The sequence below is a fragment of the Struthio camelus genome, chromosome W, assembly GCF_040807025.1.
Source record: "Struthio camelus isolate bStrCam1 chromosome W, bStrCam1.hap1, whole genome shotgun sequence".
Taxonomy (NCBI): Eukaryota; Metazoa; Chordata; class Aves; order Struthioniformes; family Struthionidae; genus Struthio; species Struthio camelus.
The window spans coordinates 44,740,064-44,766,416 of record NC_090981.1 but is presented as its reverse complement, the minus strand read 5'-3'; the positions used below and the strand labels follow the sequence as shown (position 1 = coordinate 44,766,416).

The following is a 26,353-nucleotide window of genomic DNA, read 5'->3' as shown; positions in this document are numbered from 1 at the left end:
AGACAATTGTGAGAGACCGACGCTGTGACATCCACTTAAAAGACCTGCTGTTTCCAGCTAGCATGTAGAGTGTAAAGAAAGATCTGGGTGCTCCCATATTGCTCCTGCAAGCTGTCTTCTTCCCTGGGATATGTGTATCTGTTTCCTAGTTCTGGCCTTCTACAGTTAGCCCATGGAGAGTTGTAAGGAACATGTGGGTCTACCAGGATCACTGATCCTTCTTTTCTGCAGACCCAGCAGTTTGCATGTACAAAGAGGTATTTGACTGCCCTGAAATACAATCACATTCAGTATTTCAATATGTTGTAGGAGAATGGTGGTGGGAGAATGATAATAAATTATACTGTTTTTGAAGAAAACAGAAGTATGGTGTTTCATGGCAACAATCACAGGAATATTAATATATCCCCTCGATTTGTTTTGAAGGTCTGGAGTGTTCGACTTTGTATGGAACACAAGGCTCAAGCAGCACAGCAGAATTAAGACAAATTCTTGAATGTGGTAGGTACAGCTCTTCCTTGAAGCATTAGATAGATTTTGTGGTCAGATTGATCATGTTTTCTCTGCTCTTCTACTCAGCTTATGTATGGTCTGGTTCTGAATGATATAGTATTATAAAGCTCAATTTAAGGGAAAAAGCTTTGTAACTTTTACACTTAACATGAAAGGTATTTTTCACTTGTTCAGTTTGCATATTTTTTTCAGGGCTCCACTACCTAGTTGTTTTTCCAGGAATAATTATTTTAACAATTTTTTGGTCACTTGTTCAAGGACTAAAAATCTAGCTGTACCAAAAAAAAGTTGTTTTGCTGAGAAGCAAGATAAAGATACACTATTCTTGTAAGGCTGCAGGTTAATATTTTGTAAACGAATGGACAGTTTGTGTATGTACAGACATGCAGTTCTGTGCATGCATTTGTTTGTGCACCCTTTCTGATTCCTTTCATCCAGTGACTGGGGAGGCAATAACTGAACACTCCCTCCCCGGCACGGAGATGATGGTGGAAGGGAAAGAAAAAGAACTGATATTGCTGCAGTAGGCAGGGTTCTCGGGTTTTGGACAGTAACATGCAGCTACACCACTAACACCACATACCTGTTCAACTTTTCTGATACTTCTTTTTCTTTTGGTACACTTTTTTTTCTCCAATGCCAGAGTAAAGTGGCATGACAGCACTCAGCTGCACTGTGAGAGATCAGGAGCTTTGCTGTTGTAGTGAGAGTGCTTGACCGCGCCTTTGCAAGCCGAGGTGGGGTGCGGGTGTGAGCTTCCGGTTGCATAGAAGAGCGTGAAAATACAAGGGCCAGGAGATGAAACTGGTTACATGCAGTCTTGCCAAAGGGGCAAAGGAAGCAAACTCAAACCATGAATTCAGCACTCTTCATTTTTAGTAATTGGCGAGTGTTAACAAAATGAACTAGAGATGATATTTTGAGCTGACTGTTCTTTCAACTCAAAAGAGCATCCTGTCCTCTGCTGATTTTGGTGGGAGGGAAGAAGTGTATGTGTGCAAGCAGGGAGAGGAGCTAGGCATGCGGTGCTAGCAGTCAAAGCATTATTTTTAGTATTGTAATTTTATTTTTCAGTACAGGTAAATCCAGACTTTCCAAGGCACCAATGCAAAAGTATCTCTTAGTTTATCTGAATCCCTTGTTAAGTGTCTAAACTGAAGTGTACTTTTATGAAAGGTTCATTTATCTCCTGAGATCAAGAATTTGTGGTTTACATGTGTTCTTATTTAAAATGCAATTATGTTTGAGAAAACGAAAATAGGACTTTACCCTTTAGTAACAGAGTATCTTTCTCTCTTCTTCTTAAGATAGGATCCAAATCTTCCAGGACAAAGCCGATATAGTGGGTCTCCAGACAGATGGATATAAACAGCTCTGATGTCCTCTGCCTACTCTCTGAGTTAACAGAGCGCAAGTCAGTTTTGTTCTCAAAAGTTGTGAGCTGTATTAGTGTGCTGTTGTGCTTATGGTTAAAATGCTCTGTGTATTAATTGGATAACTGCCTTTTAGCTTCCATACAGTGCTATCTGGCTCTGAAATCAAAGCTGACTTGCATCTGGCCATCTCAGCAGACACAAGACTTCAGATCTGTTTATGACGTTACATCCAAGGAGTTGTGAAGTACCAGGAGTTTATTCTTACTAAAGCTTTGATTGTAATAATTTGTGATATACTTCAGAGAATGGTTCAACGCCAAGAGAACCAGAATTTAACTCAATTTAGGAAATAAAAAAGTGTGTGAGCTGGAGAACTAATGAAAACTATTTCCTGTAAATTTGTGGTTGGATTCTCTCATGCCTAGTTACACTTGCATCATTCGTACCCAGGCTACAGCTTTTTATTCATAATGTCCTTGTTCCTGTGTGGATTCTTTGGTGTCTAATAAGGACTGCAAGCTTTCCTTTGGGCAAAACAGGAAAGAAGAGGAGGAGCAGTACTAAGTGTCTCACTGTCCTCACTTTGCTGCCTTTTTTCATGGACACGCCATATATCTGAGTCCTCTGTTGAGTTTGCTTCAAAATGGCCAAATGGGTTCAAGAGTTACTTTACTGGGGACCTGATTAGCCTAAAAAGTCAGTCAGCATTAATAACTCTAAATTCTTACATAGATCTTTCTGTAATCCTTTGGGTCTTTTCTGGACCAGTTTCATGTTTAAGAGGAAACCCAATCTTGCTTGCACTAAGCAAGCATTTCTGAATTTACCTACTTATATTTTTGCTGCTTGATATTCAGCTGGTCCTGTATGTGACAGGCTGAAACCTTAGCTCGAGTCGTAAATATACTGGAAGGACGCCAGGCTTTACAAGAGAAATCCTAACTGCTGCATAAAACACCAAGCACCCAATTCTGCAAGTGCGTATTTGTTTCCACTTACTATCATAAATATTTACAGATTTGGGGCCTCAAGTTGTTAATGTAGCTTCTAGTCATAATAGAAGTAGCTACTAGTAGAAAAGCTACTAGTTTGACCAAACCCTTGATTAATACTTCTTAGGCAAAATATTTACAGGTAAAACACAAACCTGTTAAAAATATTCTGATGTTCCATAACATTGCCAACATAGTGCAAGTCACTACCACCATTATGAGTTCAGCCCTGCAAAGCATATGGCTGGAGGCCACATGTGGCTCTGGAAGCCATTTCGTCCATCAGATACCAAGAGCCTGTGCATTGTGTTGAGCAGTGTATATTCTTGATCTTAAAGATGTGTCTTGGTATCTTAAAATATTTATTACGAGTTGTTCCCTGTAAACCAGATTCAGATTAGCAGTTTTGGCTTGGTATAAAGTGCTAATATCATGAGCCTCTATATTTTTCCGGTTTCTAATATCTGAAAAATATGTTGTTCTTTCCCTTTAGATGCCTCTTCGTTGGATTTAGAAACATTTGATGTGCATACTTTATCAGACGCTCTCAAGAGGTATCTCCTGGACTTGCCAAATCCCATCATTCCAGCAGCTGTTCACAGTGACATGATTTCTGCAGCTCAGGGTATGAATATCAAATATTTCAAACATCAAACAAAAAAGCTTTTGTTAGAATTCTGAGTATCCAGTGATTCAGCTGAATCTTTGTCTCCCAAAAAATATAAAGATTCTGCATACCCTGGCAGAATCTCAGAAAAAATATATACATTCACTGATTTTGATGAAAGTTACTTCAATTCAAATCTGGAGATGTATTATTTACTTCTCTATTTATGCAAAAATAATGGAAAATATAAGGGTTAACACAGTTCTCTGCCTTTTAATAAGTAGAATAGCTATAGAAGAAACGAGGAGGAAAAAATCAAGGACTTATCTGTATGCAGAAAGCTAATTTTTAACTTTTTATCAGTGCTGACAAAGTAAATGTATTAGAGGTCATGATGTTCTGCAGTATGTTGGGAGTTACGGATTATGAAGTGACAAATGCATTCATATAAGATTCATCATCTACACAGTGGTCATTTCAAACAAGTGCAGCTTACAGGCTTTCAGCACGTGGGCCAAGTACTCTGTTGTATGTCTCAGGACAGGATATTGTTACTGGTAACCTTCAAAGTTAGAACAGCACCTGTGAGACTTATCTAGTGCATCTCAGAATTACCCAATCATGTGTGACGCTAAACACAAGACAGACTTCTGCCAGTACACTCTGAACACATTGTGGTTTTTACCAAAATGCATATCTGTTTCCATTTGACTTTTAAATACTTATTCTTTACTTTTCCCTGAGCATTTCACTTTTTTCAGAAGAAGAAGTGAATCTTACAGCCCTAATGAAGGACAAAATTTATAACTTTTTTCTGTAAAATTGATGCTTCCAAAGGAGTTATATACAGTTTCATTTTACTTGTTAAATGTTCCTGTGCTGATATCAAGAGCCTTTTATCTGTTTGCTTGCAGAAGTGCAGAGCTCAGAGGAATATGCTCAGTTGCTGAAGAAACTCATCAGAGCTCCAAATATACCTCCCCAGTATTGGCTCACACTCCAATATTTGCTCAAACATTTCCTCAGACTTTGTCAAGCCTCCAGCAAAAATCTCTTGAATGCAAGGTCTCTAGCTGAAATTTTCGGCCCTCTGCTTTTCAAATTCCAGATAGCAAGGTAGGTGGGACATCTTTATTATATTCTATATTGTAAACACGAGTTAGCTACATAGGCAAGTAAGTTGAATAAATTACTTCTCTGACTTTACTTTTGCTGTGCTTTCTGGAGGGCATTGTAAATTTTTGCAATGCTTTTTGAATGATACTAATGCAAACTTTTGTACTTTTGCTGGTTCTTATTGTCTGATCCATCTCTTGCAGCTCTGATAATACTGAACACCACATAAAAATCTTAGAGGTTTTAATCACAAGTGAATGGAATGAGAGACAGCCTGTACCAGGTAAAAATTGTTTGTACTTTAAAAAGCTATATACTCTTGTTTTATTAAATATTGAAATTCAAATAAGGACACTAAATGCTCTTTTTTTAAAATTAAACAAACTTAATGCAGAACTGCATAATTACAGAACTGTGTAGAAATGGTTTATATGTGTACAGTATTTGTTTTATAAGAAATTTTGCAGTTAAAATCATTTCAGAATCCTGCATAGTATAGAATGCACAGTATTAAGGAGGGGGATGTAGGAGGGGGCAAATTTTGACGATCTTACTTATCTCTCACTCTGTAGCCCCAGTAAAATTTTCTTTAAAGTACTATACCCCACAGGGATCATCTGAAGAAATTAGGATTTGAGCCTGTGTTTACCTATATGCATTTTTTAATCCAGAGTCTTGGGAGAATTATTTTTCAATATCAATAAACAGTGCAGAAAATATTAACACCCTATTCAGGAAAGTTATACTACACTTTTTCTGGCTCTGTGAGTGTGCATTTAGTTTAGTCAACAAAAAGTAAGACCCACCTCTAATTTATGCAAACCCCACTGTTTTTAAATCAAATATTTGGTATGAGCAAGGCAGAGTTGCCAACTCTGTGCAAAGGAAATTGTTAATGCAGGGGACTTTAGGTGGTAGCTTAAAGTAATCCTTTTTACAGCTTATTAACAAAGAATATCCTAACAAAGGGTAGGGCCTGGTGAACAGAGCATTAGGCATGTTGTAGCTCTCCTGCCTCTCTATTAAAAGTACAAGGTAAAGTTCATGTCAGTAGGATTTGCAGGGCTGTTTAAGATATGAAGAGCTGGAGCACAGCAGTAGCAGAACAGTAGCAGAAGAATGCATTGTTTCTCTTATTTTAAGTAGGTACACTGTATAATTCCAACCATAAACTAAAGAAGATCTGTTTTAAACGGCTGTGTTTTTTGCTCCTGCTGCTTTGGAAGGATGTTCTAACATCACAGGCTATTGTAATTAGGAACCTTTTCCAAATAGTCAGCGTACATGTATTCTCAACTAGATTATACCTGTATGGTTTTGTTCAGATTTCTTAACAAATTTCTTTATTTCTTTAAAATAGTTAAAGCAGACATTTCCAGCACAACTGTATATTTTTGCTTCCTAATGTTTCATAAAAACCAAGAGAGTCCAAACTTTTAGTGCCTGCTTGTCTTATTTTACGAAGAGTCAGCAAATAACTGCTTATTGTTAAAGAATGATTTTACCCTTGCCGCATGTTATAAGCCTTAAAAAAGTAAAATACATTACTGAATCCCCTAATATTCTAAAGACTTTGATAATAGCACTTTCTGAAGTGATATGTTTGCAAACACTTTTGGATATGTAAACTGACATGGCCTGAGGCGTTGGTAGAGTGAGAAGCTACAGAGGTAGGGTCGAGAAGTGACAATTTCTCAAGTTGCACTTAGGAGATCAGTTAATTGCATTTAGTCTTGAGTTGCTTTATACTAGTGAAATATATAAGTGAAAGGTGTTGATGTTCGAACTGCCAATGAGGACAAGGAGTCTAGTCATCCTGAGAGTATCTTAATATCTGTTTCACTAGAGCCCTTGAAGAAATGCAGCTATATCCATCAAACTTATGAATGAATTAATGTTTTGCAGTTGGTTACTTTGAGTTCCCTCTGAGATTTTTCATGTGATCCATTACCAAAAAAAAAAAAAAACTCCTTCCCTTTGTATTTCAGGGTCTGTTCTGGAGAATGTATTTTAGTAGAATATTTGCACATTTATTAATATACTGAAAAAATTTAGATACAGATTTTCAAACTTTGTAGCCTGTGGTTATCTAGATTCTGCTCTAAGGACTGTAAAGCACTTGAATAATTTTCAGAAGTTGAGTATTTATAAAATCTCAAATGATTCTTTACAGGATTGGGACACAAATCTGTTTTTTGGCTCCAAAATCAGTCACGTGATTGTCTTAACCACTGAGTTTTTATAGTTCTTGTAGAAGATTGAGAGACATATTTTTCAAAATTATCAGCTCCAAGGTTATTGTTTGTAGTGGCTTGACCTTCCCTCAAAAATGTTTTGATACATTACAATAAAGGAAGAATCCTAGAAAAGATAACTTATTTCTCATATAAGTGTTCTGAACAGAGCATGAAAACCTGTAATAGAATTGTTAAAAGTTCAGAACTTAAGACGTTTTAAACAGAAAATCATATTTGTTGAAAATAATTTAATGACAACTAAGTGATAACAGGCAAGCCAGTGCTGCCAGGGTTCTTTTCTTCTGATTATTTTCTCATCACATCACCCAATAATTATCCTTCTTACTTCCAAACAATAGAAAGTATGCAAATAGGGCTAACATCTTAAATTGGACATTTTATAGCTACAGTGATGCTATGCGCTCCATAGTGCAAAACCAGGAGTTATTGTTAGGCCCTTACTTGATTTTTTTATTGCACAACTCTGGACTGATTTTTCTCCTTGTCACAGTGTTCAGTGGGGAACTATGCATTTTTATATGTGAATTAGAGTATAGTCTAGCCCTGCACAAGAAGTTAAAGTACTGAAGTTAAAATGTTTAATATGTGAAGATAGTATAATGTTGCAAGAGAAGTAGGATTATGAATTTGGTTGATGTTTTGAATAATTGGTGATGAAATCCATTTTTTGATTCCTACCTTATTCTTTGTAGCTAATCAGCCAAAGACCCAATGGATGATTGGGATGAGTGGACAAATTAGATGATATAGCATCCTTTTTTAACACCCCAACTTGATGAAAAGCCACAGAAACATTAAAGAGTAATGCTGATTTTTACAGAGTCAGAAACAAAGCGCATGTCTTCAAATATGCCATTTGAAACAGTAGTATTAGAAGAAAAAAAGACTATGCCTAAGTATTGGTTATTACCTAACAGAATCTGACAGAACAGGTTGAAGGTATGACGGTGTGTGTGCTTTTAGAAGTATACATTGAAAAATAGGCTATGAATTCTTTGTAGGGTTACAAGGTTGGAAGCTTTGAGTTCATTTTTGATGATTGTGAAGCAGCAGCAGGTCCCAGAGCCATTCGTGGGACCGTTCGGGGCACAGCCCACCAGCAAACCAGTGCCCAGGGCCCCTGCTGGGCGGCTGTCATGCCACGCCGGCACTAGCTCACAGCCAGCTGGCAGGTCGCCCAGGGAGAGGTGGGGAGACAGAGGGTTCGAGGTTGGTTTGGGGGAGAACGCAGGGAAATCAGGGTCCTTTTGGGGGAGCACTGAAGAGCACGGAGCGGCCCATGGCTGTGTAAGATGAAGGTGTGTCATTGCAGGGAGGTAGAGAAGGAAGGGGGAAGCGGTGGGTGTGGTGTGGGACAGCTGTGGCAACGCGGAGCCCCTGGGACGGTGGGAAGGGAGAGCCACGGGGGCCAGGACGAGCTCCTGCAGCCGCTGGGGCCACTTCCTGTCCTGTGGTGACAAACTGAAGCCTCGATGGCCCGAACACTAACTCAGGCTGAGCTGCTTCTACTACTACTAGGCTGTGTATCCCAGCTTATTCCTCTTTCCCAGGCGTATAAATAATATTGTAAATAATGGCTCCAGCTGTAAAATACCACAGGATATAAGCATGAAGAGGTGGGTTTTAGTATTCACGGGATCCTAGCTAAAATAAATGAAGTCATGAGCCTGCCTTATGCTTAACTGGTCAGTTGCTGGGGGTTTGGGTGAGAGTCCTAGCAGTACAGCCAAAATGCAGACGCTTTGCTTTAAGCTGAACAAAATATAGCAAGCTTGATAGAGTAATAGCCAGAGCACAGGAATGTAAAGGCCAGTGCTGTTCCTCCTGAAATCTGCCCCAAAGCTCCCCTTGACGGCACTGGTCTGGATCAGCCGCGGTCCTGGCTTGCAGTGTCTCAGGGGTGCAACAGAATAAGCAAGAATGTTGTGCCTTATCAGAACTTTTTTGCATAATTTTGTAAGTCTGGCTGGATCATCAGCCAGCCCTAAGAATATTTTTGCATGTGCAGAGAACGATCTGTCAAGGAAGAATTGATTTTGTACGGTGTAGTGCGTGTCTGCTTCTCACCCGGCAGAGGGCCCCCCTTCTAAGCTAATAAAAATCATGTGCTTTATACCTGCTTTAACAGGGAGCAAAATACATTGTTAATAATTTCCAGCCCTAGCAATACTGAATTCTTGATTTAGATTTTGACAGTAGTGTATACCTTACATTTCTTAATACCTAATTAAAAGTATTTAGTGAAACTGAAGCAACATGTATGGCATTGTTAGTTTTTACAGATTATATTTGTGTGTGAGTGTATGTATGTACATATATATATATATACACATTTACATGCGCACACACACAAACCTCTCCATGCCGATCAGTTCCTTGTCCTGCTTCATGCAGCGTTTTTAGAAAAAAAATTCCTTTATAGACCAGAAGAGCGCTTTGAGTATGGTGCAAAAAAGTAGTAGGCCCCTGAGTTTCTGCAAATACAAATCTATAGATTTGATGAGCACCACTCAAGGTGGTGGACTCTTAGTTTTGAATAAAAGTTAAGATGGGGCAATTGTGTGAAAAGGTAGGTGTTTGCCTGTCAGTACCTTTTTTTGGCCAGACATGTGATCCCACTCGTTTTTGCCCAGGGCGCTGAAATCAGAAGAACCCCCTGGTCTTAGGAACACCCTCAGTAGTTTCAAAAGCTTATCTTTTATCTCTGTGTAGGTAGCAGTGCTTTTTAAAATAATAAACAATTAAATGAACCAGAGTTTGTTTGTCATCAGTAGCTGATTTCCCTACAGAATGCGCTTGTATACTGTGGTCCTATAAACCAAAAGTGTTATCACCCTTTTCTGTAAATTTTTAGCAGTAAATAGGAGGCATATAAGTTATTATCAAAAGTTGGATTTTTCTCTTCTCCTCCTGGGTACTGTCATTAGTTATGAAACAAGGATTACCAACTCTGAAGTAGGCTGTACTTTTATGATTATGCTACTTTGAATTATATATAGAACTGACAATTGTTTTAGTAGGCAAAGGCTAAAACTAGAAAAGCAAGGAATCATTATAGGCGAAACTGTTTAATCAGCTATAAAACACTGAAAATATACTGCAGATATTTGGGATTTTGTTGTGAGGCACGAGTGGTTTTTTAGTAGGTTTGGTAGTTTGTAGCACAGGACAATTTTGGTAAGTGGAGTGTATGGGGAGGGAGATGAAAACTTTTCATTACCATTTGAGTTTCATAAGGGAGCCGCAGCTGATCTCAAGGAAGACAGCTGCTAGAGGTTCTCACTGCTTCCAACAGCAAGTTGGAGGAAAGTATTAAACCCCTTCCTTCCATTCTTTGAAAGGAATCCTTTGGTCTATTTCTCCTTTCACTTTGAATTTTTCCATGTAAAAGTATAGCTGGTAAGGAAGTTAGCTGGTGCAGGCAGAGGGGAGCAGGCTCTTCAGTTGCTGCTCCATTTCTTCAGCAAGTGTGATACTCTACCAAACACTAGGGCAAGGTTAATACATATGAGCTAAAGTGCTCCCTCTCCGTACAGCCCCTTTTCCCACCCGCCTGACTAAGAAATGAAAAGAAGAACCCTGAGGTCCTGGAAAACACCATGGATATGGACAGGTGTTTTTTCTAGCGTTTTCGGTTCATCTGAAATGGGTGAAATGCCTCACCACTTCGTTCTAAGGGTCTTCAAGCAACACGTGTGTTTGTGGTCCCGCACGAGTGCGTAGGAGGTGCTGCTGTGCTTGCAAGCAAGCTGCTTTGCACAGGGCTGTTCTGAGAGGTACAGCTCTTTTCAAGGAAGATTTTGATTCTTTTTTTTTTTCTGAACTAAGTTAGCCACTTCCTTTATTTGGCTGTTCATAGTGCTTTTCTCGACTTCAACACTGCACTCAGCAGCTAGTTACAGAGACTATTTTAAGACCTCTTACAATGGTCTTCTCATTTACTTAGCTAAGATGAGAAAGTTAGTCTTGCATTGGCCACTTGTTCGCTGATTGACAACTTTTCCTTTGAATCTGGCTCCCCCTCCCCCACCTGAAATCCCTGGCTCAGCAAATATTTGAACCTGCCCAAGTTAATCATGAAACTGAGATCATTATCTGAAAGAGACGTGCAAGCTACTGAGGGTGGTTTCTTTCCTTCCTTTTTTTTTTTTTTTAACAGTACTAAAGTCAGGTTCACTTTTTAATGATGAACCAGAGTAAGTGGATACCTTCTGCACAGCACAGAGCTTTACCCAGTCAAGAAGAGAGAGAAGGCTTGGATTTTCTGGCTGCATGTTACAGCTTTTCTAGTGATTTTTATGAAGCATTGTTTGGAAAGCATAGCCTTTTTTTTTTGAATTATTTTTTGCTTAGTTGCTTCAGAGAAACTTCCTAATAAAAAGATTTTTTTTCTTCTAGAAAGGTTTCTATAAGAGGAAACCACTTAATTTTTCAGGTTATTGGATTGTATTTTCAGGCTGTATTACAAGGGCGAGCAGTTGTGATGCATAATTTACAAAGTAAGTGATTTTGAATTTCTGTGTGCTTTCTTCATCACCTTGTGGAAGTACTTTACTGTAACTGATTACCAGGCAGAGATTTCATGGTCTTTAGATACGTGAAAGAAAGTCAAGTGCCTCAGTACCTCTCCAGGTTATACAGAGGCAATGGAAAATCACCTATCCGTCTCCTGCCTTTTCCTGCCCGCAAGCTGGGCTAGTTTGAGCTGAGCAGTAACCTAATTATACAAGTGTGGGCAGTTCAGAATTTGGCCACCAGTGAAACCCTGGAGACTTATTTTTTCCTGAAAGCCTTTTTTCGATGGAATAAATAAATCTTACTGATCCCCCGTTAAACTTAAATGCAGCAATATAGTCTTTGTCAGAAATCTTTAATAACCTAATTTAAGTAATTAACCATGGCAACTCAAGTGTTTGGGTAGCAGGTGGGCTAAACCTTGAAGTTCAGTGTTTGGACTTGTGTCTGGAGTGATCCTAAGTATCTTATTACTCTTTGGAAATGGAAGGAATCTTTGGAACATGTCTACCTAAACAGGGAGGGGAAAATGAATTTAGGCTTAACATATAGGCAAACTAGCATGTATGTTTTTGTTGCTGTTGGTACTCCAGCCATGATCTTACATGTCAATGCTTGTCTAAAGTGGATGAGCTAGTGAGGGACACAGAGGGAGGATAGATAATGTGTGAAATATTTTGAAAGGGTATAAATTGTGTTAATTTCTTAATAAGTATTTGTATGATAGAGCACATTTCAGCTGCACCAAGATTTCTTATGATGTAGGCTCTGAGAGCTGCTACAGTTACTTTTTGTTGTGGTTACTTTTGGCATTGGTTTTCTGCCCCCATAGATTATAGTGAATATAACGCGTTCAGATTGCTCTGGAATTAATAGTATATTCTGCGCATGTTTCTTCCAAGAGGTCTGAGGGTTACAGCCAGTGATGGGGGGTGATTGAGAAGGAATATTTCTAAACAGTAGGAGGATACTGATGACATAAACTCAAGTTAGGAAGAAGACATTGACAAGGACTCTTGCTTTTAAAAACAATTAACATGATAAATATCTCAAAGAGAATAGGGTAGAGAAACAGTGTGAAAAGGCAGACTAAATCTTGTATCCTGACAGTCTGGCTTTTTATGTTCACCAAAATCATTTTTCAAGGTCTTTCTCAGTTCTGATTTTCTTCCATGCTTTGGGAAAGTCTCAGTGACATCCTGAATGCAAGATTACAATATTTGATTTTTAGATTTCAAAACTAGTTAATACAGATGATTACTATTGTATTGCATTACAGAATGATACAGAGAGAAAAGACATCTCTGCAATAAGTATGTTTTATATGATAATATCAAATGCATCAGACCTTTGTGTCTGTAAAACTAAAGAAATTTGTGAAGTTTAAAAACAATATTTCTTTATGTGGCTATATGTGTGTATGTACGTGTAAAACAGATATATACACACACACGGAGTCAAGCTCTTATTCCCTTTCCCATTTTTTTATATATCCAGTGGGTGCACGTGCTTATTAAAGCTTTTTGCATGGGATAAGCTTCAGGCATCTGAGCAGCATAATGAAACTGAGAAGTGACCTACCTAGCTATAAGCGGAGCTCCACTGTGTGTGAGTGTGCATGTGTTGCGTGCGTGTGTGTGCGAAAGCTACGTGCTGCAGCATATCAGCCTTTTGTCATCCTGCCAGGACTGGACTGTACCATGCAGCAGAGAGTCAGGAAAATGAAACGGAGATGTGTGTAAGGGGAGCCCGCTCAGCCTTTCTGCTTGTAATACCAGGTTTATATTGCAGTTCGGCTACATGTAGATTCTTTCTGAAACCGAAATTGTTTTAAGATTAATGTAGAACAAAATGATGAAACAGGAGTGGTCTGGTGACATTATTTTGACATGATTGGCTGAGGATTATGATGTAATAGGTTACAGTGCAGCCCCTTATAGGTTTTAAAATGAATTCCAAGACACCATTACAAAGGGAGCCTGACTCTTTTCTTATATCTGAGCTTACTCAGTGAAACTCATACAAATGTACAATACTGTTTGGAATATGGAAGAACTGGATATAGACTATCCTAAGACAGATATAAATTGTGGCACAGACTTGATGTTTTACATAGAAATGGATCCACCAGGTAAAACTGCAGTCTTATTATGGAAGGCTAATTCATTTTGGTCTTTATGATAGCTGCTGAAAAATCCTTAGTGGATATTTAAGATATATTTACTATGTAATTGATACAAATAGTTTTCCTTTTTCTTTTTTTTCCTTCATAGATTAGAATTAAATTGTGATTTCGTGCATGGTTATAGTAATTAGAATCGTAACCTGTAGAAATACCTGTCTGCTTACTTAATTGAATTTTTCCTGAATTGACCTGTTTCTGTTTTGATTTTTTCTGTCATATGTAGCTCTAGCTCTGCTATCATATTCTAAGAATGTTGCGTTTCTTTTATTATTATTTTTGCTATGTCTGCTCCACATTGTGGCTAAAAAGAGATGCTGTAATGACATTTGTATTTCCTCAAACAGTGATTACAAATCATTGTTTTGGATTGTTTTAGGAAAAACGGATTTTAAAATCTAGCAATATTAATTGAATTCTTGATATCGCATCATTTTATCATGTGGTATTACAAATATTAAGCTGTCTTGTCATTCATTGCAATTCTGTCTTTTGTAGCTGGTCATATTATACATAGAGGCACGTTCGTAACAAATGTTGTACTAACTAGAGAACTAAAAGAGCTGGATTGGTTTTTAATCCTGATTCCAATGTAGTCCCCCTTGCTAGTAAGCCAGGAGTGCTGCAGTATCTTCTCTGGCACCCACTGGTATCTGTATGCAGCTTTGACATTGAGAAAAGGGGATGTGGTTTTTAATCAGTACTGGCATTTGGAACACAATTTATTCTGTAGAATACTAAGATTAACACAATGGATATATGGGTCACAGATGGGTTTCTTAAAGTGGTTTGCAGCAAATCATTGCACAAAATGCTGAGGATCAGAGAAACCCAATTCTTCTAAAATGTACAGTATTGCTGTGGGTTTGCGTTTTTTATTACCTAGCTCCTAGATGAGAAAATAGCAATATTCCTCTAAGATCATTACAGAGGAGGAAAAAAAGAAACTTTACCTGTTTTACTATTTATATTCACTTCAGTGGAAGCAGGTAAAAACAAACTTCGGATTTTTTTTTCCAAATGCTTTCTTGACTGGTGGGGGAAGGTATAGTGTTAGTTTGCTTAAAATATGTTATTGCAAGAGTAACATACTTTCTGAAACAGTACATTTTTCTTGTTGAATGATATTATTTCCAGTAAAATATCTTGATTCTCCTAGCACTTTTAAAGACTGTTAGTGATAGAAAGCTGAATTTCATAACCATTCATTTTTTCTCATTCATGTACTAGTGTATAGTTCCAAGGTATATACAGGCAGGTTTTCAATGAGTTATAATCAACTTTTTTGTCCTTTCATCTGCAGCACTGCCGCCTAAGCCACCAAAACCTAATACTGTAACTAACAACGGTATGAATAACAACATGTCATTACAAGATGCTGAATGGTACTGGGGAGATATTTCAAGGTAAATCAGCTCAAGATGTGTATTTCTTATATTTGCTTTATATTCTTGCTATGTTATTTTTTATATATGTATTCCATTTAAGTATGGAAAAATCGTAGTTCTAAGAGCCAATTTTAGGATATTTTCCAACACAAACATATCACAGCTGGTTTTGTTCCAAACATGACTAAAAAGTTACTGGCAGTCAATTAGAATGTAATATGTAAAATGATTTGGTGCTTGTTGTATTATTTTAAGACAACTGTGTGAAATGCTAGCATGAAAGGACAATACCAAGAAATAAGTATTTTCTTCTTTTCTTTCATCGCGAACCTCAGCTCCAGCCACAATAGTTAATAAGCCAGACTAACAAGTGCCATATATTAGCAACATTTTTAACTGTACTATATATAGGTACATTAGACCAGCACTTGCTTCTCCAATTGCTCAGGCTTGTATGAACAAGCAGAAGGACTTTTGCATGAATATTGTTTTGTTCCAGCAGTAAGAGGATATTGAAGATACCATTTTTTAATTCCATTTGTTCCCTAGTAATATTAAATAGGCTATTAATCAACAGCTTTTGTTCATATGGAGATCAAGAAGGCTCTTAAAAAAAAAGCAGTTATTTTAAAAGAGAAGAAATTAGAGCACAGTATGAGAAGAAATGAGTGAGAAGTAGCTGAAATGGTTACTTTTGCTTTCATTTTAGAGAAGAAGTAAATGAGAAGCTTCGAGACACTGCTGATGGTACCTTTTTGGTACGAGATGCTTCAACCAAAATGCATGGGGACTACACACTTACACTAAGGTAAGATAGTTACATTAGGTCTGTAATACTTGACAGTATACATGCAGTACTGAATCTCCAGTACCACGTTCTTTATGCAATAGTATTTGAAGTATGCCTAACTTTTCAACAAACTTAATTTGCAGGAAAGGAGGAAATAACAAATTAATCAAAATATTTCACCGAGATGGGAAATACGGCTTTTCTGACCCATTAACTTTCAACTCTGTGGTTGAGCTAATAAACCACTACCGGAATGAATCTCTAGCCCAGTACAATCCTAAACTGGATGTAAAATTACTCTATCCAGTATCTAAGTACCAGCAGGTAATTTGGTTTATTTTCTTTGTGTTCCACTTAAATACAGAGAAATTATTACAGCCTGAGGAGTCATTGATTATAAAGAAACTCACATCTGTTAGTATTAGAAAGAATAAAGTGGATATAAAGCTAGATTTAAAAAAAAAAAACCCACAAATTGCAAATAAATAATTACAACTTTAAATATTGCAGACACATCATTAAGAAATAAACTTATTATATTAATAAATTTCCCACTCATTGGCAATGAAATATATAATTTTCAGTACAAAGCTGCATGTTTGCAATGCAAAATTGTTTTTATTATTCATTTTGTTTTTGATTTGCATATTATATGCATATAGTATGTAATAGCTCCATATTGATAGGACAGATAACACATTTCCCATGTAAAATATCTGGGAATTTTTAAGCAGTTTTATCCAGAAAATCTTTGCAGTGTAATTGCTTCTCTATTGAATATATTTCCTTTTTCTCATCCTCCCAGGATCAAGTGGTGAAAGAGGACAGTATTGAAGCAGTGGGGAAGAAATTACATGAATATAATACCCAGTTCCAAGAAAAAAGCCGAGAATATGACAGACTCTATGAAGACTATACAAGAACATCTCAGGTGAGCTATGTTTGAAACCAGACAGAGAGTGGAGGTTATCTTCTGTGGATTTAGAAGAATATTACTGTAAATTCATACTGCCATCTTTGATAGCTGCCTCCTCCTCCTCCCTTCCTCTGCTGCTACAACCACCCAAAAGAGGAAAAGTGCTTGATGTGCTTGCTCAGTATAATGGAATTGCTTACTCATGTTTTAACCGTCACCACCTGCAACCTAACCCCATGCTTAAGTCTGACACCTGCGTCCAAAGCAAGCTCAGAACTCCCTTGATTTAGCAACACTTCTGCACACTGACCTCATCGAATCAAGCTCAGGTCTTCGAGACGTATCTGCAAGGGATCATTGTATTTTATTCTTAGTTTTTGAAGGGACTGATTTCGTCCACACAGAGCGGAGAGATGACGTGTAGATACAGTGCAGGACTGAAAAGCTGCCTTTATGCTTCTTTCATCTTAACCAATAATTAACCGGGTCTTGAAGTGCCAGCCAGTGGAATTAGTGCTGTTTTACAGCCCCACGATCAAGATGGCTTCCTACAATGTACAGGAAATATGCCTGAAAATGCTGAAGCAAGGTGCAGGCAACCTGAAAGTTGCCTTAAAGACTTAGGTTACATCTAGCTATGTAGGGGCAGGAGGATAGACTAGATGAATTCTTGAGGTCTGTCCAGCCCTATATCTTATAATTCTATTTTAGAAATGCAGCTATACTTTTAAGGACATTAGTTAGTACAAAGGGCAAAGTGCAGTGCCATAAGCCTCCAGTCATCACAAATAAAACTTATGTATATAAAACAAGTTTTGAAACTAGGCCTTTGTCTAGCAGTTTGCCTTTCTTGGAAAGCCTCATCAGTTAGCAGTTTGTACAGGCCTCTTTTCTGTGTTTTGTGAGGCTCTGCAGACAGAATGCATTCTTGGTAAAGAGATTTAAGCCATTCTGTTACAATATACTGAAGTCTTTCTGTGATAGAGGCCAATAAATCATCCTCTCTGTTTGATAGGAACTGTAATAACAGTTATTTTATTTGCAGGAAATTCAAATGAAAAGAACAGCTATTGAAGCATTTAATGAAACGATAAAAATATTTGAAGAGCAGTGCCAGACACAAGAAAGATACAGTAAGGAATACATTGAAAAATTTAAACGTGAAGGAAATGAGAAGGAAATACAAAGGTCAGTATTTGTATTTGCACTTCAGATTGTGTGTTTTTGAGGAAAGAAAGAATGCCAAGTATAGATCTACCTAAAACTAAAGCACGTTGGCAAGTTTACAGTTATTCAGGTGTAAGCTAAGCAAGCCTTAACTAGGGTAGATGTGAGCTTGCAAAACGTGCACCTACATCTAGAGAAATAATCCGTTCTCTTAAATATCTATATGAGAAAACAGCAGATAAATTTGTGAATAAGACCTCATGAGAGTATAACCTACCAAATTATTTCATTCAGAATTATGCACAACTATGAAAAATTGAAGTCTCGAATAAGTGAAATTGTGGACAGCCGACGAAGATTAGAAGAGGATTTAAAGAAGCAGGCAGCTGAATATAGAGAAATAGACAAGCGTATGAACAGCATTAAGCCAGACCTCATACAGCTGAGGAAGACAAGAGACCAGTATTTGATGTAAGTACCATTATGAATTAATAAAAATATTTTTTTAAGTTTGTTTTTATTGACATCTAACTTCTGTGAATAACAATTATTTTTATTTGTAATTACTGTGCAGGTGGCTGACTCAAAAAGGTGTTCGGCAAAAGAAGCTAAATGAATGGCTGGGCAATGAAAATACGGAAGAGTGAGTATTAAAAGATTTAAATATTCCTGGTATTTTGATTCATCTTACACAATAATGAGATAAAGCATATTTAATTCCAGGACCACATAGAGGAAATCTCAAGCCAAGTTAACAGTGAACATTGTTAACACATGGCAGCCTACGTAACGCAAGTATTAGAAAGGACTTTATCTCACCCCCTACTCTGCTATCGTTCAGAGAGGTACATAATCAGGTGACTATAGCAAAGCCCTGGAGCCTAACCAGAGTCTTTATTCTTACCAGTAAAGTAAAGATCATAAGCTGTTAGTATCTTGGAGGGGTGTTACATGGATGAATAAATGTTCGGAAGGCCTCAGGCACAGGCAGGCTCTTTCCAAAGTTCAAGTGTTGGTATCATGGAGCGGTATAGTGGTACCAGATTATTATATCACAGTGGTATCAGAGATGATAAAATTTTTATGTTGAGGAGCGGTCCTTCTCTGGTTTGTGATCTGATTAATTTTCTGGGAAGTAGCAGGATAGTATTCTGTCATTTGAGCAGTTCAGTTTCATTTATGTTTTTGACTTGGGCTTGGCCACTGAATATTTATCACCTAATTCCTGGACAAAAAGCAAAAGGCATCCAGTTGGTGAGAATGTAGGCCAAATGTAACCAAATGCAAACCATAAAATAATATCAAAAGTGACTTGAATTCACAATTTAAAATACTAAACAGAGAAGAAATGAAATAATATAAAAAACACAATGATCTGAGTGAAAATCCATATCAACATTGTCACCTGTACAGCTTCCTCTGCATGCTTTTTACACTGCCTGGCTCAGTGACATTTAGCAAAAAAACCAGATTGACAATGACTGTTTTGTGAGTTTGCATTCTAGCCTTGTCCATGTTAGTGGTCTATTTTAATTTGGTTTGCTTGCTGAGTCTCCTACTGTTATCCTGGAAATTGTGCGTCTCTGCTGTGGCTGCATTGGTAGAAGCAAGGGATAAAAATGGCACAGACGTTTTGAAGCCATGTTATTCAGCCAGTGCTAGCACAGATCAAAGATGATACAATGGAGAATATGTAGGCACCTGTTTCCACTTGGTATTCCTATCACCGAACAACTGAACAGAAAGAGTAATGCCAGGCCATTGTTTTAACATTGCATCAAACTAGTAAGTGAATCTGTTTAAAGAAAATCATTCTTTTCTTTAACTCTGTGACTGTCCTTGCCAGTGAATCTGATATGTATTCAGGTTTCTGCTAACAAATTAAACTTTTGGAACGTGACTGTTTTCTAACGTTATAAAGCAGATAAAATCAGTATAGGGAGCAGTAGAAGAAAATAGGAATCCTTTTCTTTAGGTGCTGGTTGAAGACAGTCACTACTGAACACATTTGATTATCTTGCAGGACAAAGGGGTATGATGGGATAAAGGAGCTAGATGGAGTGTCACATGAAACAAAAGAACACTCTCCTCTTTCTGAAAAATTGAATTCCGTGTGAGATTGCTGATTTGTGTAGACTATTTTGAGAATCTTCAGAAAGACAGAGCTGTGTATGAGTGGGAAGTCATGTTTTCTTAGAGGAACAAAGACTGATTAAATACCTATCAAAAAGAGAAATGAATATATTTGCCAAACACACATCGGTTACAAGCTGAGCTGGAGAGGAAGAGTGCACCAGTATAGGCTACTGGACAAGTAGAGAGTTCTGGAGCTGCAGAATGTCACTGCTGTCCACACAATCAATCTGGAGACGTCTTTTTTCATGACAATCTGTAGCTTGTCCATATAGCTCTGAATATTCTTTATAGTCAGTGGCTGCTTTGGAAGAGAAAACTCTTCATTATATGCTCTTCTCATAATTTGGTTATAAGGAGAGATACCACTCTATTATTTCACCCTTTCCACACAGCCATCTCCTCTATGAGTAGCTAATCTGTCTACCTGTACGACTGCTCATAGCATTCCCAAGCAGCAGCTGTAGTCGATATACTGCATTATTTTTCACTGCTGACCAAGTATTCTGATCTTTGGAAATGAAGCTGACTCAGAAGGTATTGATTTCACTGGGCTTGCTATTTACCAAAACAGCGAGCAACAGTAGAAGTACTAAAGTTCTCACAGTAGATTCTGAAAGATAACACAGCATCCTTTTATTTCCTTCTTCAGATTTACATGAGTATTTTTAAAAGAAACAAGGACCAGAACTTATATTTTATTTTTACTCAGCAGTTGAAGTGTTGCAGTATTACATGGTTTACATCCATGGTTTTACCAGGGAAGCATCCTACTAGCCATTCACTTACTTCTTTTTCAAGTAGTGTGAAGGGGGAAGTAGTTTGCTCTTGGTTTTTGCTCTGTAATATGTTTCATAAATGTATTTTGTCATATTTCAACAGCCAATACTCTATGGTAGAAGATGATGAGGACTTACCCCATCATGATGAGAGAACATGGAATGTGGGAAATATCAATAGAAGCCAAGCTGAAAATCTGCTGCGAGGAAAGCGAGATGGAACGTTCCTTGTTCGAGAGAGCAGCAAACAAGGCTGCTATGCTTGCTCTGTTGTGTACGTACCCTAATTTGTGAATGGTGCAATCATCGTTTGAGGCCTACCTTGAGCAAGGGGCAGATGTGTACTTGCATATGCATGGATCCCATTGGATCTTTGGGCTTAGAAACAGACTACCAAGCCCTGAGGCCACCTATTCTTGTTGCTACTCTTCCCTTTCCTACATAGATGAAACCTGTGGCACTCCCACAGATAAGCCTCATGGAGAGGAAGGGAAATTAGAGCATGGAATATCTCCTTTATGTGCAGCTGCAGCGTCCTGCCTGTCTACTGCCTTCCAAAGCTAACACAACATCTGGGAATTTTGGTTAAACCTAAGCTTTTACCACTATCCCAGTACAGAAGACAGGAATTCTATGTAGTGACTAGCATTGGAAGATTTTTTGCTAATACCTTATCTTCTAGCTAAACTTTGCTGTCAAACTAAAAATTGCTTTTCGTTTTCCTTTTTAGGGTGGATGGAGAGGTAAAGCACTGTGTGATAAACAAAACACCTACTGGGTATGGATTTGCAGAGCCATATAACTTGTACAACTCACTCAAAGAACTGGTGCTACATTATCAACATACATCACTTGTGCAGCACAATGACTCTCTCAATGTCACACTAGCCTACCCAGTATATGCACAGCAGAGGCGATGAAGATCTTAATACTCTGGGTTGTTTGGTTTTTTTTCTAAAGAAAAGATTTGACAACACTGAGGCCTCTGGAGAGAGAAGGCTCCTTTCAGCCTTACTCAAGAATTTGAGCTGCAGTATCAAAGCTATCTGTCTTCAGATGGGACTAGAGCTTTTCTTCACAACTGCAGTGGGAGAGATCACAGTATTAAGCTGTGAACGTATGTTTCTAATCTGAAGTGCTTTTTTTTAATTAAGAAAAGAAAAACACAAGAGAGAGAAATCCTAACCTGATCTCCCTGCAGGGACATAGAGGCCTTTAACCATGGTGCTTGTTTACGACCACTTCTGAAGCTTTACCAGCTAGAACGTTGGATTCTGCGGACCTCAGGTGTAAGAGGTCTTTGTGATCTGATTATCGGAATGTCTTGGTCGCGACCTGGTTTGGATTTGGTGTTGCTGCACTCAGTGGATCCAGACACAACGCATTGTGGATTTTTTGGATTCTGGTGAAAGATATGTAGCAGAACGGCACTTTCATTTATAAGGGACACTTTAAAAGGACTTCAGTTACAGTATGTTGTTCAGAGGAATCGTAATAGCGAAGTGCCAGGAAGTGTTTTGTTTAGACATTTAAAAACCCTGTTTTAAGAATATATTTAAGACTGAAGAAAACAGGACTTTCAATGGCATACAGTATATAATAATGTAAATAGTATTGGATGACTAACTATCATTGATGGAAACTATCAATACCAAACTGCTTCTCTTTTCCCTTTTCTGTTTGCTGAAAGCTGAATCCTTAGACCGTGCTATGCAATACTAAATTTTCTTTAGGCTTTAGTCCTGTCTCAAGCATATCTACAGGTTAAGCTTGTTTTTCTTTCTTCTTTCCTTGCTTTCTTTTTCTTTCTTTCTTTCTTTTGCCTGAGAATATTTTTCCTGATGATAATTTTTTGTTATTCATTTTGTTGTTTTTTTTTTTAAAAAGAAATGTACAGGAAGCCAGCAAGAGTTGGCTTCAGAATTAAAACTATGAAATATTTTACAATTTTCTTTGTATAGAATATTGAGCTACTAGCTCCAAGTTTAAAAAGTTCATAATTTTTTTTTGACTAAATATTTTGTTGGGCAGTGCCTGATAAGCTTCAAAGCTGCTTTATTCAATAAAAATATATGAACATTACAAAATATCATTGAGTCCAACAATATTGTTTCAGAGATATCTTTAGAATACGGTACCGTGCTATGTTTGCTTCATGAAGCATTTTGAACTTCTGTCTTGATTGTCTTTGTATTTGGAAGAGGAAAAGTTGTATATCCTTTTCTGATAGTGACTGCAGAAAAAACAAAGGAAAATTTGGCTATGAGGAGAGAGAGTTTGAATTTCAGAGTGAATCTGCTCTTCATAGTAAATAAATCACATCTTGACCTACTGTGGCAGAATTTTTGTTAGCATGTCAAGATATTTTCATTTCATATGAAGGAAGTTTCTCTAAACTGTTGCCTAGGATTTTTTTTTTTTTTTGTATTAGTGTTGTGAAAAAAGCGCTTTCCTTTGCTCAGAACAATTAGATACAACATAGAGCTAATTACAATTGGAAAACCTTTGTTTTAAAAATATCATCAGGCTGTCAAAGTTAACATTCTGGATTTATTTTCTTAAGCTTATGGACTGAGGCAATATCAAAGTGAACACTTTTACCATTCAGGCACCAAAGACTTACAGAATTGTGGTTCTGTTAAAGGAAACAAATATATGAATCCCACTAACACAAACTTATTAGGAATTCTGGGGCTATTCACTGTGGGTGGCTTGAAATGGTTATTAATTTCCTTAACCATACTGAGTAAATTCACACATTACAAACTAATAAAGTAATGATATTCAGAGAAATCTTGGAAAAGTTTTGACTAAATGAAGATAAGAGTTTATTCTTCCCTTGAGATGCAAAGGGAAAACCCATTACTATTAAAGGCAGTTGCATACACAATCAAAGGAGTAAGACCCACGGAGTTCTCTCATAATAGCTCCGTTTTAGAAATATATGTTTTAAGACAAAGTATGCAGTACTTATTAAGCTATTGGAAATAATAGGAAATTTGCCAGTCACCAGTAGTTTTTATGTTATCTCTTAATTTTTACGTTATCCCTTCATTTCTGATGCTGTAAGGCTTTTGTTTTTATTTGGATTTTGTGCTATTTTTGGTGGATTGTTCTTGCTTTCCTGTAGATGTATTTTCTTACTGAAACTTATATCAGGAAACAAGATTCAATCAACATTAAAGTATCAAGATAAGTCATCACTTTAAAAATTATTGTGAATTTTTTTGGATAGAATTTTGGTCTTCATCCCTTCCCTTTCTCATTCTCCCCCAGTCAGGTGTCTCAGGATAGGAGCATGTGAATTTGGTTTTCTAGTAACTTTCTTCTACTATTACAGGCACCAACAGTTATTCTAGTGTGACGGTCATACTGCTGGGCTTAAAGTTACAAATTAGTTCAATATACAACAATTTAACACCTGTAGCAATCCAAAGTATTCCTCTGATGTATATTAATTTTTGAAATTTTAAGCATAAAATTGTACTTTTTTCTCTATAGGAAAATTGTACGCAATTGGAATTGATGTTTCACTTAATATTTCTCAAGAAATTTTATGGTAGTTTTGGATCTAAGTTTGGATCTAAATTTTTAGCATGCCCAGCCTATTATGGGATACCGTTTGTTCTTCTGTCATGCCATACTGCTTCACTTCATCTGTGGTTGTAGCGAAGAAAAACTAGTGTTTTTGCAAATTTGGCACTTGCTTTTCTTCCATAAGAAACAGTGAGTCAAGCACTGCGTTGCAAGGATTAGTGTTTAGAGAGTCTCAAGTCCTGCCTGTGCAGGGTCCGTGCAATGCACAAGGATCACTTAAACCCTCAGAGTGGGCATGCGAGGGACTTGTGTGGTACCCAGGCATTGGGTGGCCTCTGCATTTCCCTTCTTCCACAACGCACAGCACCGCATCCTGCCAAAGGCCCTGTCCACTGCGGAGCTGTTTTTCCTTAATATACCATATTGCTCACTTCAGTTTTGATTTGATCTAAAACAGACTATTTATCAGGGAAAAAAAAAACAAACAGGTGAATATCACTGAAGAAACGTGGTGCTTTTCTGTATTTCTATTGATATATAGTGTTTCCATCTAATGTGGTTCAGGAGTGGGATTTGGTTTAGTTTGGTTTTTTGGTCTGGGGATTTTTTTATTTTATTCTAAATCCCTGAGTTATGCTGTCCTGCAGCAGCACTTTCACAAGGCTTTTGAAAGGTATGACACACAGCACAGAGAACCTAGCACTCCCAAGCAATATGAGGAAAAATCATGCGAGTTTTTGATTTCTTTTTAATTTGAAATTTGAACGTGAAGGTTTGGGGGTGTGCGTGTTTGTGTGCGTAAGCACACACACATGCCATGTGTATGTATTAATAGATCCTAATATAGGCCCATTTGCACCAAACATAATCTTTTTGCTGACTTCAGTAAGTGACGTCATTAGCTTTGGTTGCACACATGCACATACACACTAGATCTTGGTGTGTGCAGCATGTTTCCAAAAACAACTAAAAGGCTAAGTTTCTGTGCTTTTTTTTTTCTTTTTAAAGCTTGACTGTATGGTTCACTTATCTAAGAAATCTTGTCAAACAATCTGTAAAACCAAATCTTCAAATTTTCTATTTGGTGTCAACTGTTCTGTAGTAAAGAAATGGCTTTGTCTTGTAATTGGCAATGAAATAATAATGCTTGGGAAAACCTTCAGATGCTTCTAATGGGGAAAACTTCTGCCGATTTTCACACAGTGCTTTTGCTATGCATGTTATTAAGTTGGGAAAGTGAAACCTGATATTATTTTTTTCAGGGTCACTTTAGAAATGGGCAGCTCAAAGCACAATGCCTCCCATGGGACAAGGTTCCAAAATGCAACATTTTATGTAGAATAATCATGTATTTACTGCAGTAGAAGACTAAACTGGACTGTGTGAGTTGGTAACGTTACGTTGCACTTGTCCTAATGAGACTGCATTAGCTGCCCAAGATGCTGCTATTTTTTTTTTATTCTTGTTTTAAAAATAAAGCTGTTCTGTTAAATGTGTTTAAAACATTGAGATTACTTTGTTTCAAAATGGTCTTTGAGGAGGTGGAGGGTAAGGTGGGTTGTAAATTGCCTTTACAAGGCAACAATGAAAACTTGCCTCCTTGAAATTTTGTTCAAGCTATAGAGTTGATGGAGCTGTGTCTTGTTTTTAAGTTGCTTTAAAAATTGTACTAAGTCTTCAAGCAGAATAAAGGTTGTTTTGAAACTGCATTTCAGTTGTTGGGGCTTCAGTAAGGACTGATATGTTTATTCAACAGACTCCTTTGCTGACTCTTCCTGCTTAAAAAAGAGTGTCTTGCTTTAAAAATGAGACCCAAATGCCCGTTTAGAGGGAACTAGAAAGCAAACAATTTCAGCTGAGTCACAGCCCTCCTGTATATTGAACTGAATGGAGTAGCTGAGTAGCTCCAAAATAAGCTCATGCCGAATAGGGCCAAAATGACAGTTCTCATACTCCTGCAAAAGCAGTACAATATTAATGATCTATAAATCTACCCTTTTACATTGCAGATAAAATGCTGGCTCTCCTGAAATCAGTGCGAGTTCTGTCACTGATTTCCATGAAGCCAGCCTGTGCATCTTTGT

At 37.5% G+C, this 26,353-nt stretch overlaps 1 protein-coding gene across 1 annotated transcript in view; it reads left to right on the top strand.

Annotated features, from left to right (window-relative positions):
- LOC104152968 (phosphatidylinositol 3-kinase regulatory subunit alpha) overlaps nucleotides 1-25,978 on the top strand; it is a 63,912-nt gene extending 37,934 nt beyond the window's left edge. Inside the window, exons 4-16 of the mRNA XM_068924609.1 lie at nucleotides 427-501; nucleotides 3,375-3,506; nucleotides 4,403-4,604; nucleotides 4,808-4,887; nucleotides 14,863-14,965; nucleotides 15,657-15,755; nucleotides 15,881-16,061; nucleotides 16,543-16,668; nucleotides 17,699-17,841; nucleotides 18,115-18,291; nucleotides 18,395-18,463; nucleotides 20,836-21,006; nucleotides 21,463-25,978. Of these exons, the coding sequence (XP_068780710.1) occupies nucleotides 427-501; nucleotides 3,375-3,506; nucleotides 4,403-4,604; nucleotides 4,808-4,887; nucleotides 14,863-14,965; nucleotides 15,657-15,755; nucleotides 15,881-16,061; nucleotides 16,543-16,668; nucleotides 17,699-17,841; nucleotides 18,115-18,291; nucleotides 18,395-18,463; nucleotides 20,836-21,006; nucleotides 21,463-21,652 (1,748 nt within the window). The 3' untranslated portion in view covers nucleotides 21,653-25,978. The remainder of the gene's footprint in view (nucleotides 1-426; nucleotides 502-3,374; nucleotides 3,507-4,402; nucleotides 4,605-4,807; nucleotides 4,888-14,862; nucleotides 14,966-15,656; nucleotides 15,756-15,880; nucleotides 16,062-16,542; nucleotides 16,669-17,698; nucleotides 17,842-18,114; nucleotides 18,292-18,394; nucleotides 18,464-20,835; nucleotides 21,007-21,462) is intronic.
- The last annotated feature ends 375 nt before the right edge of the window (nucleotides 25,979-26,353 follow it).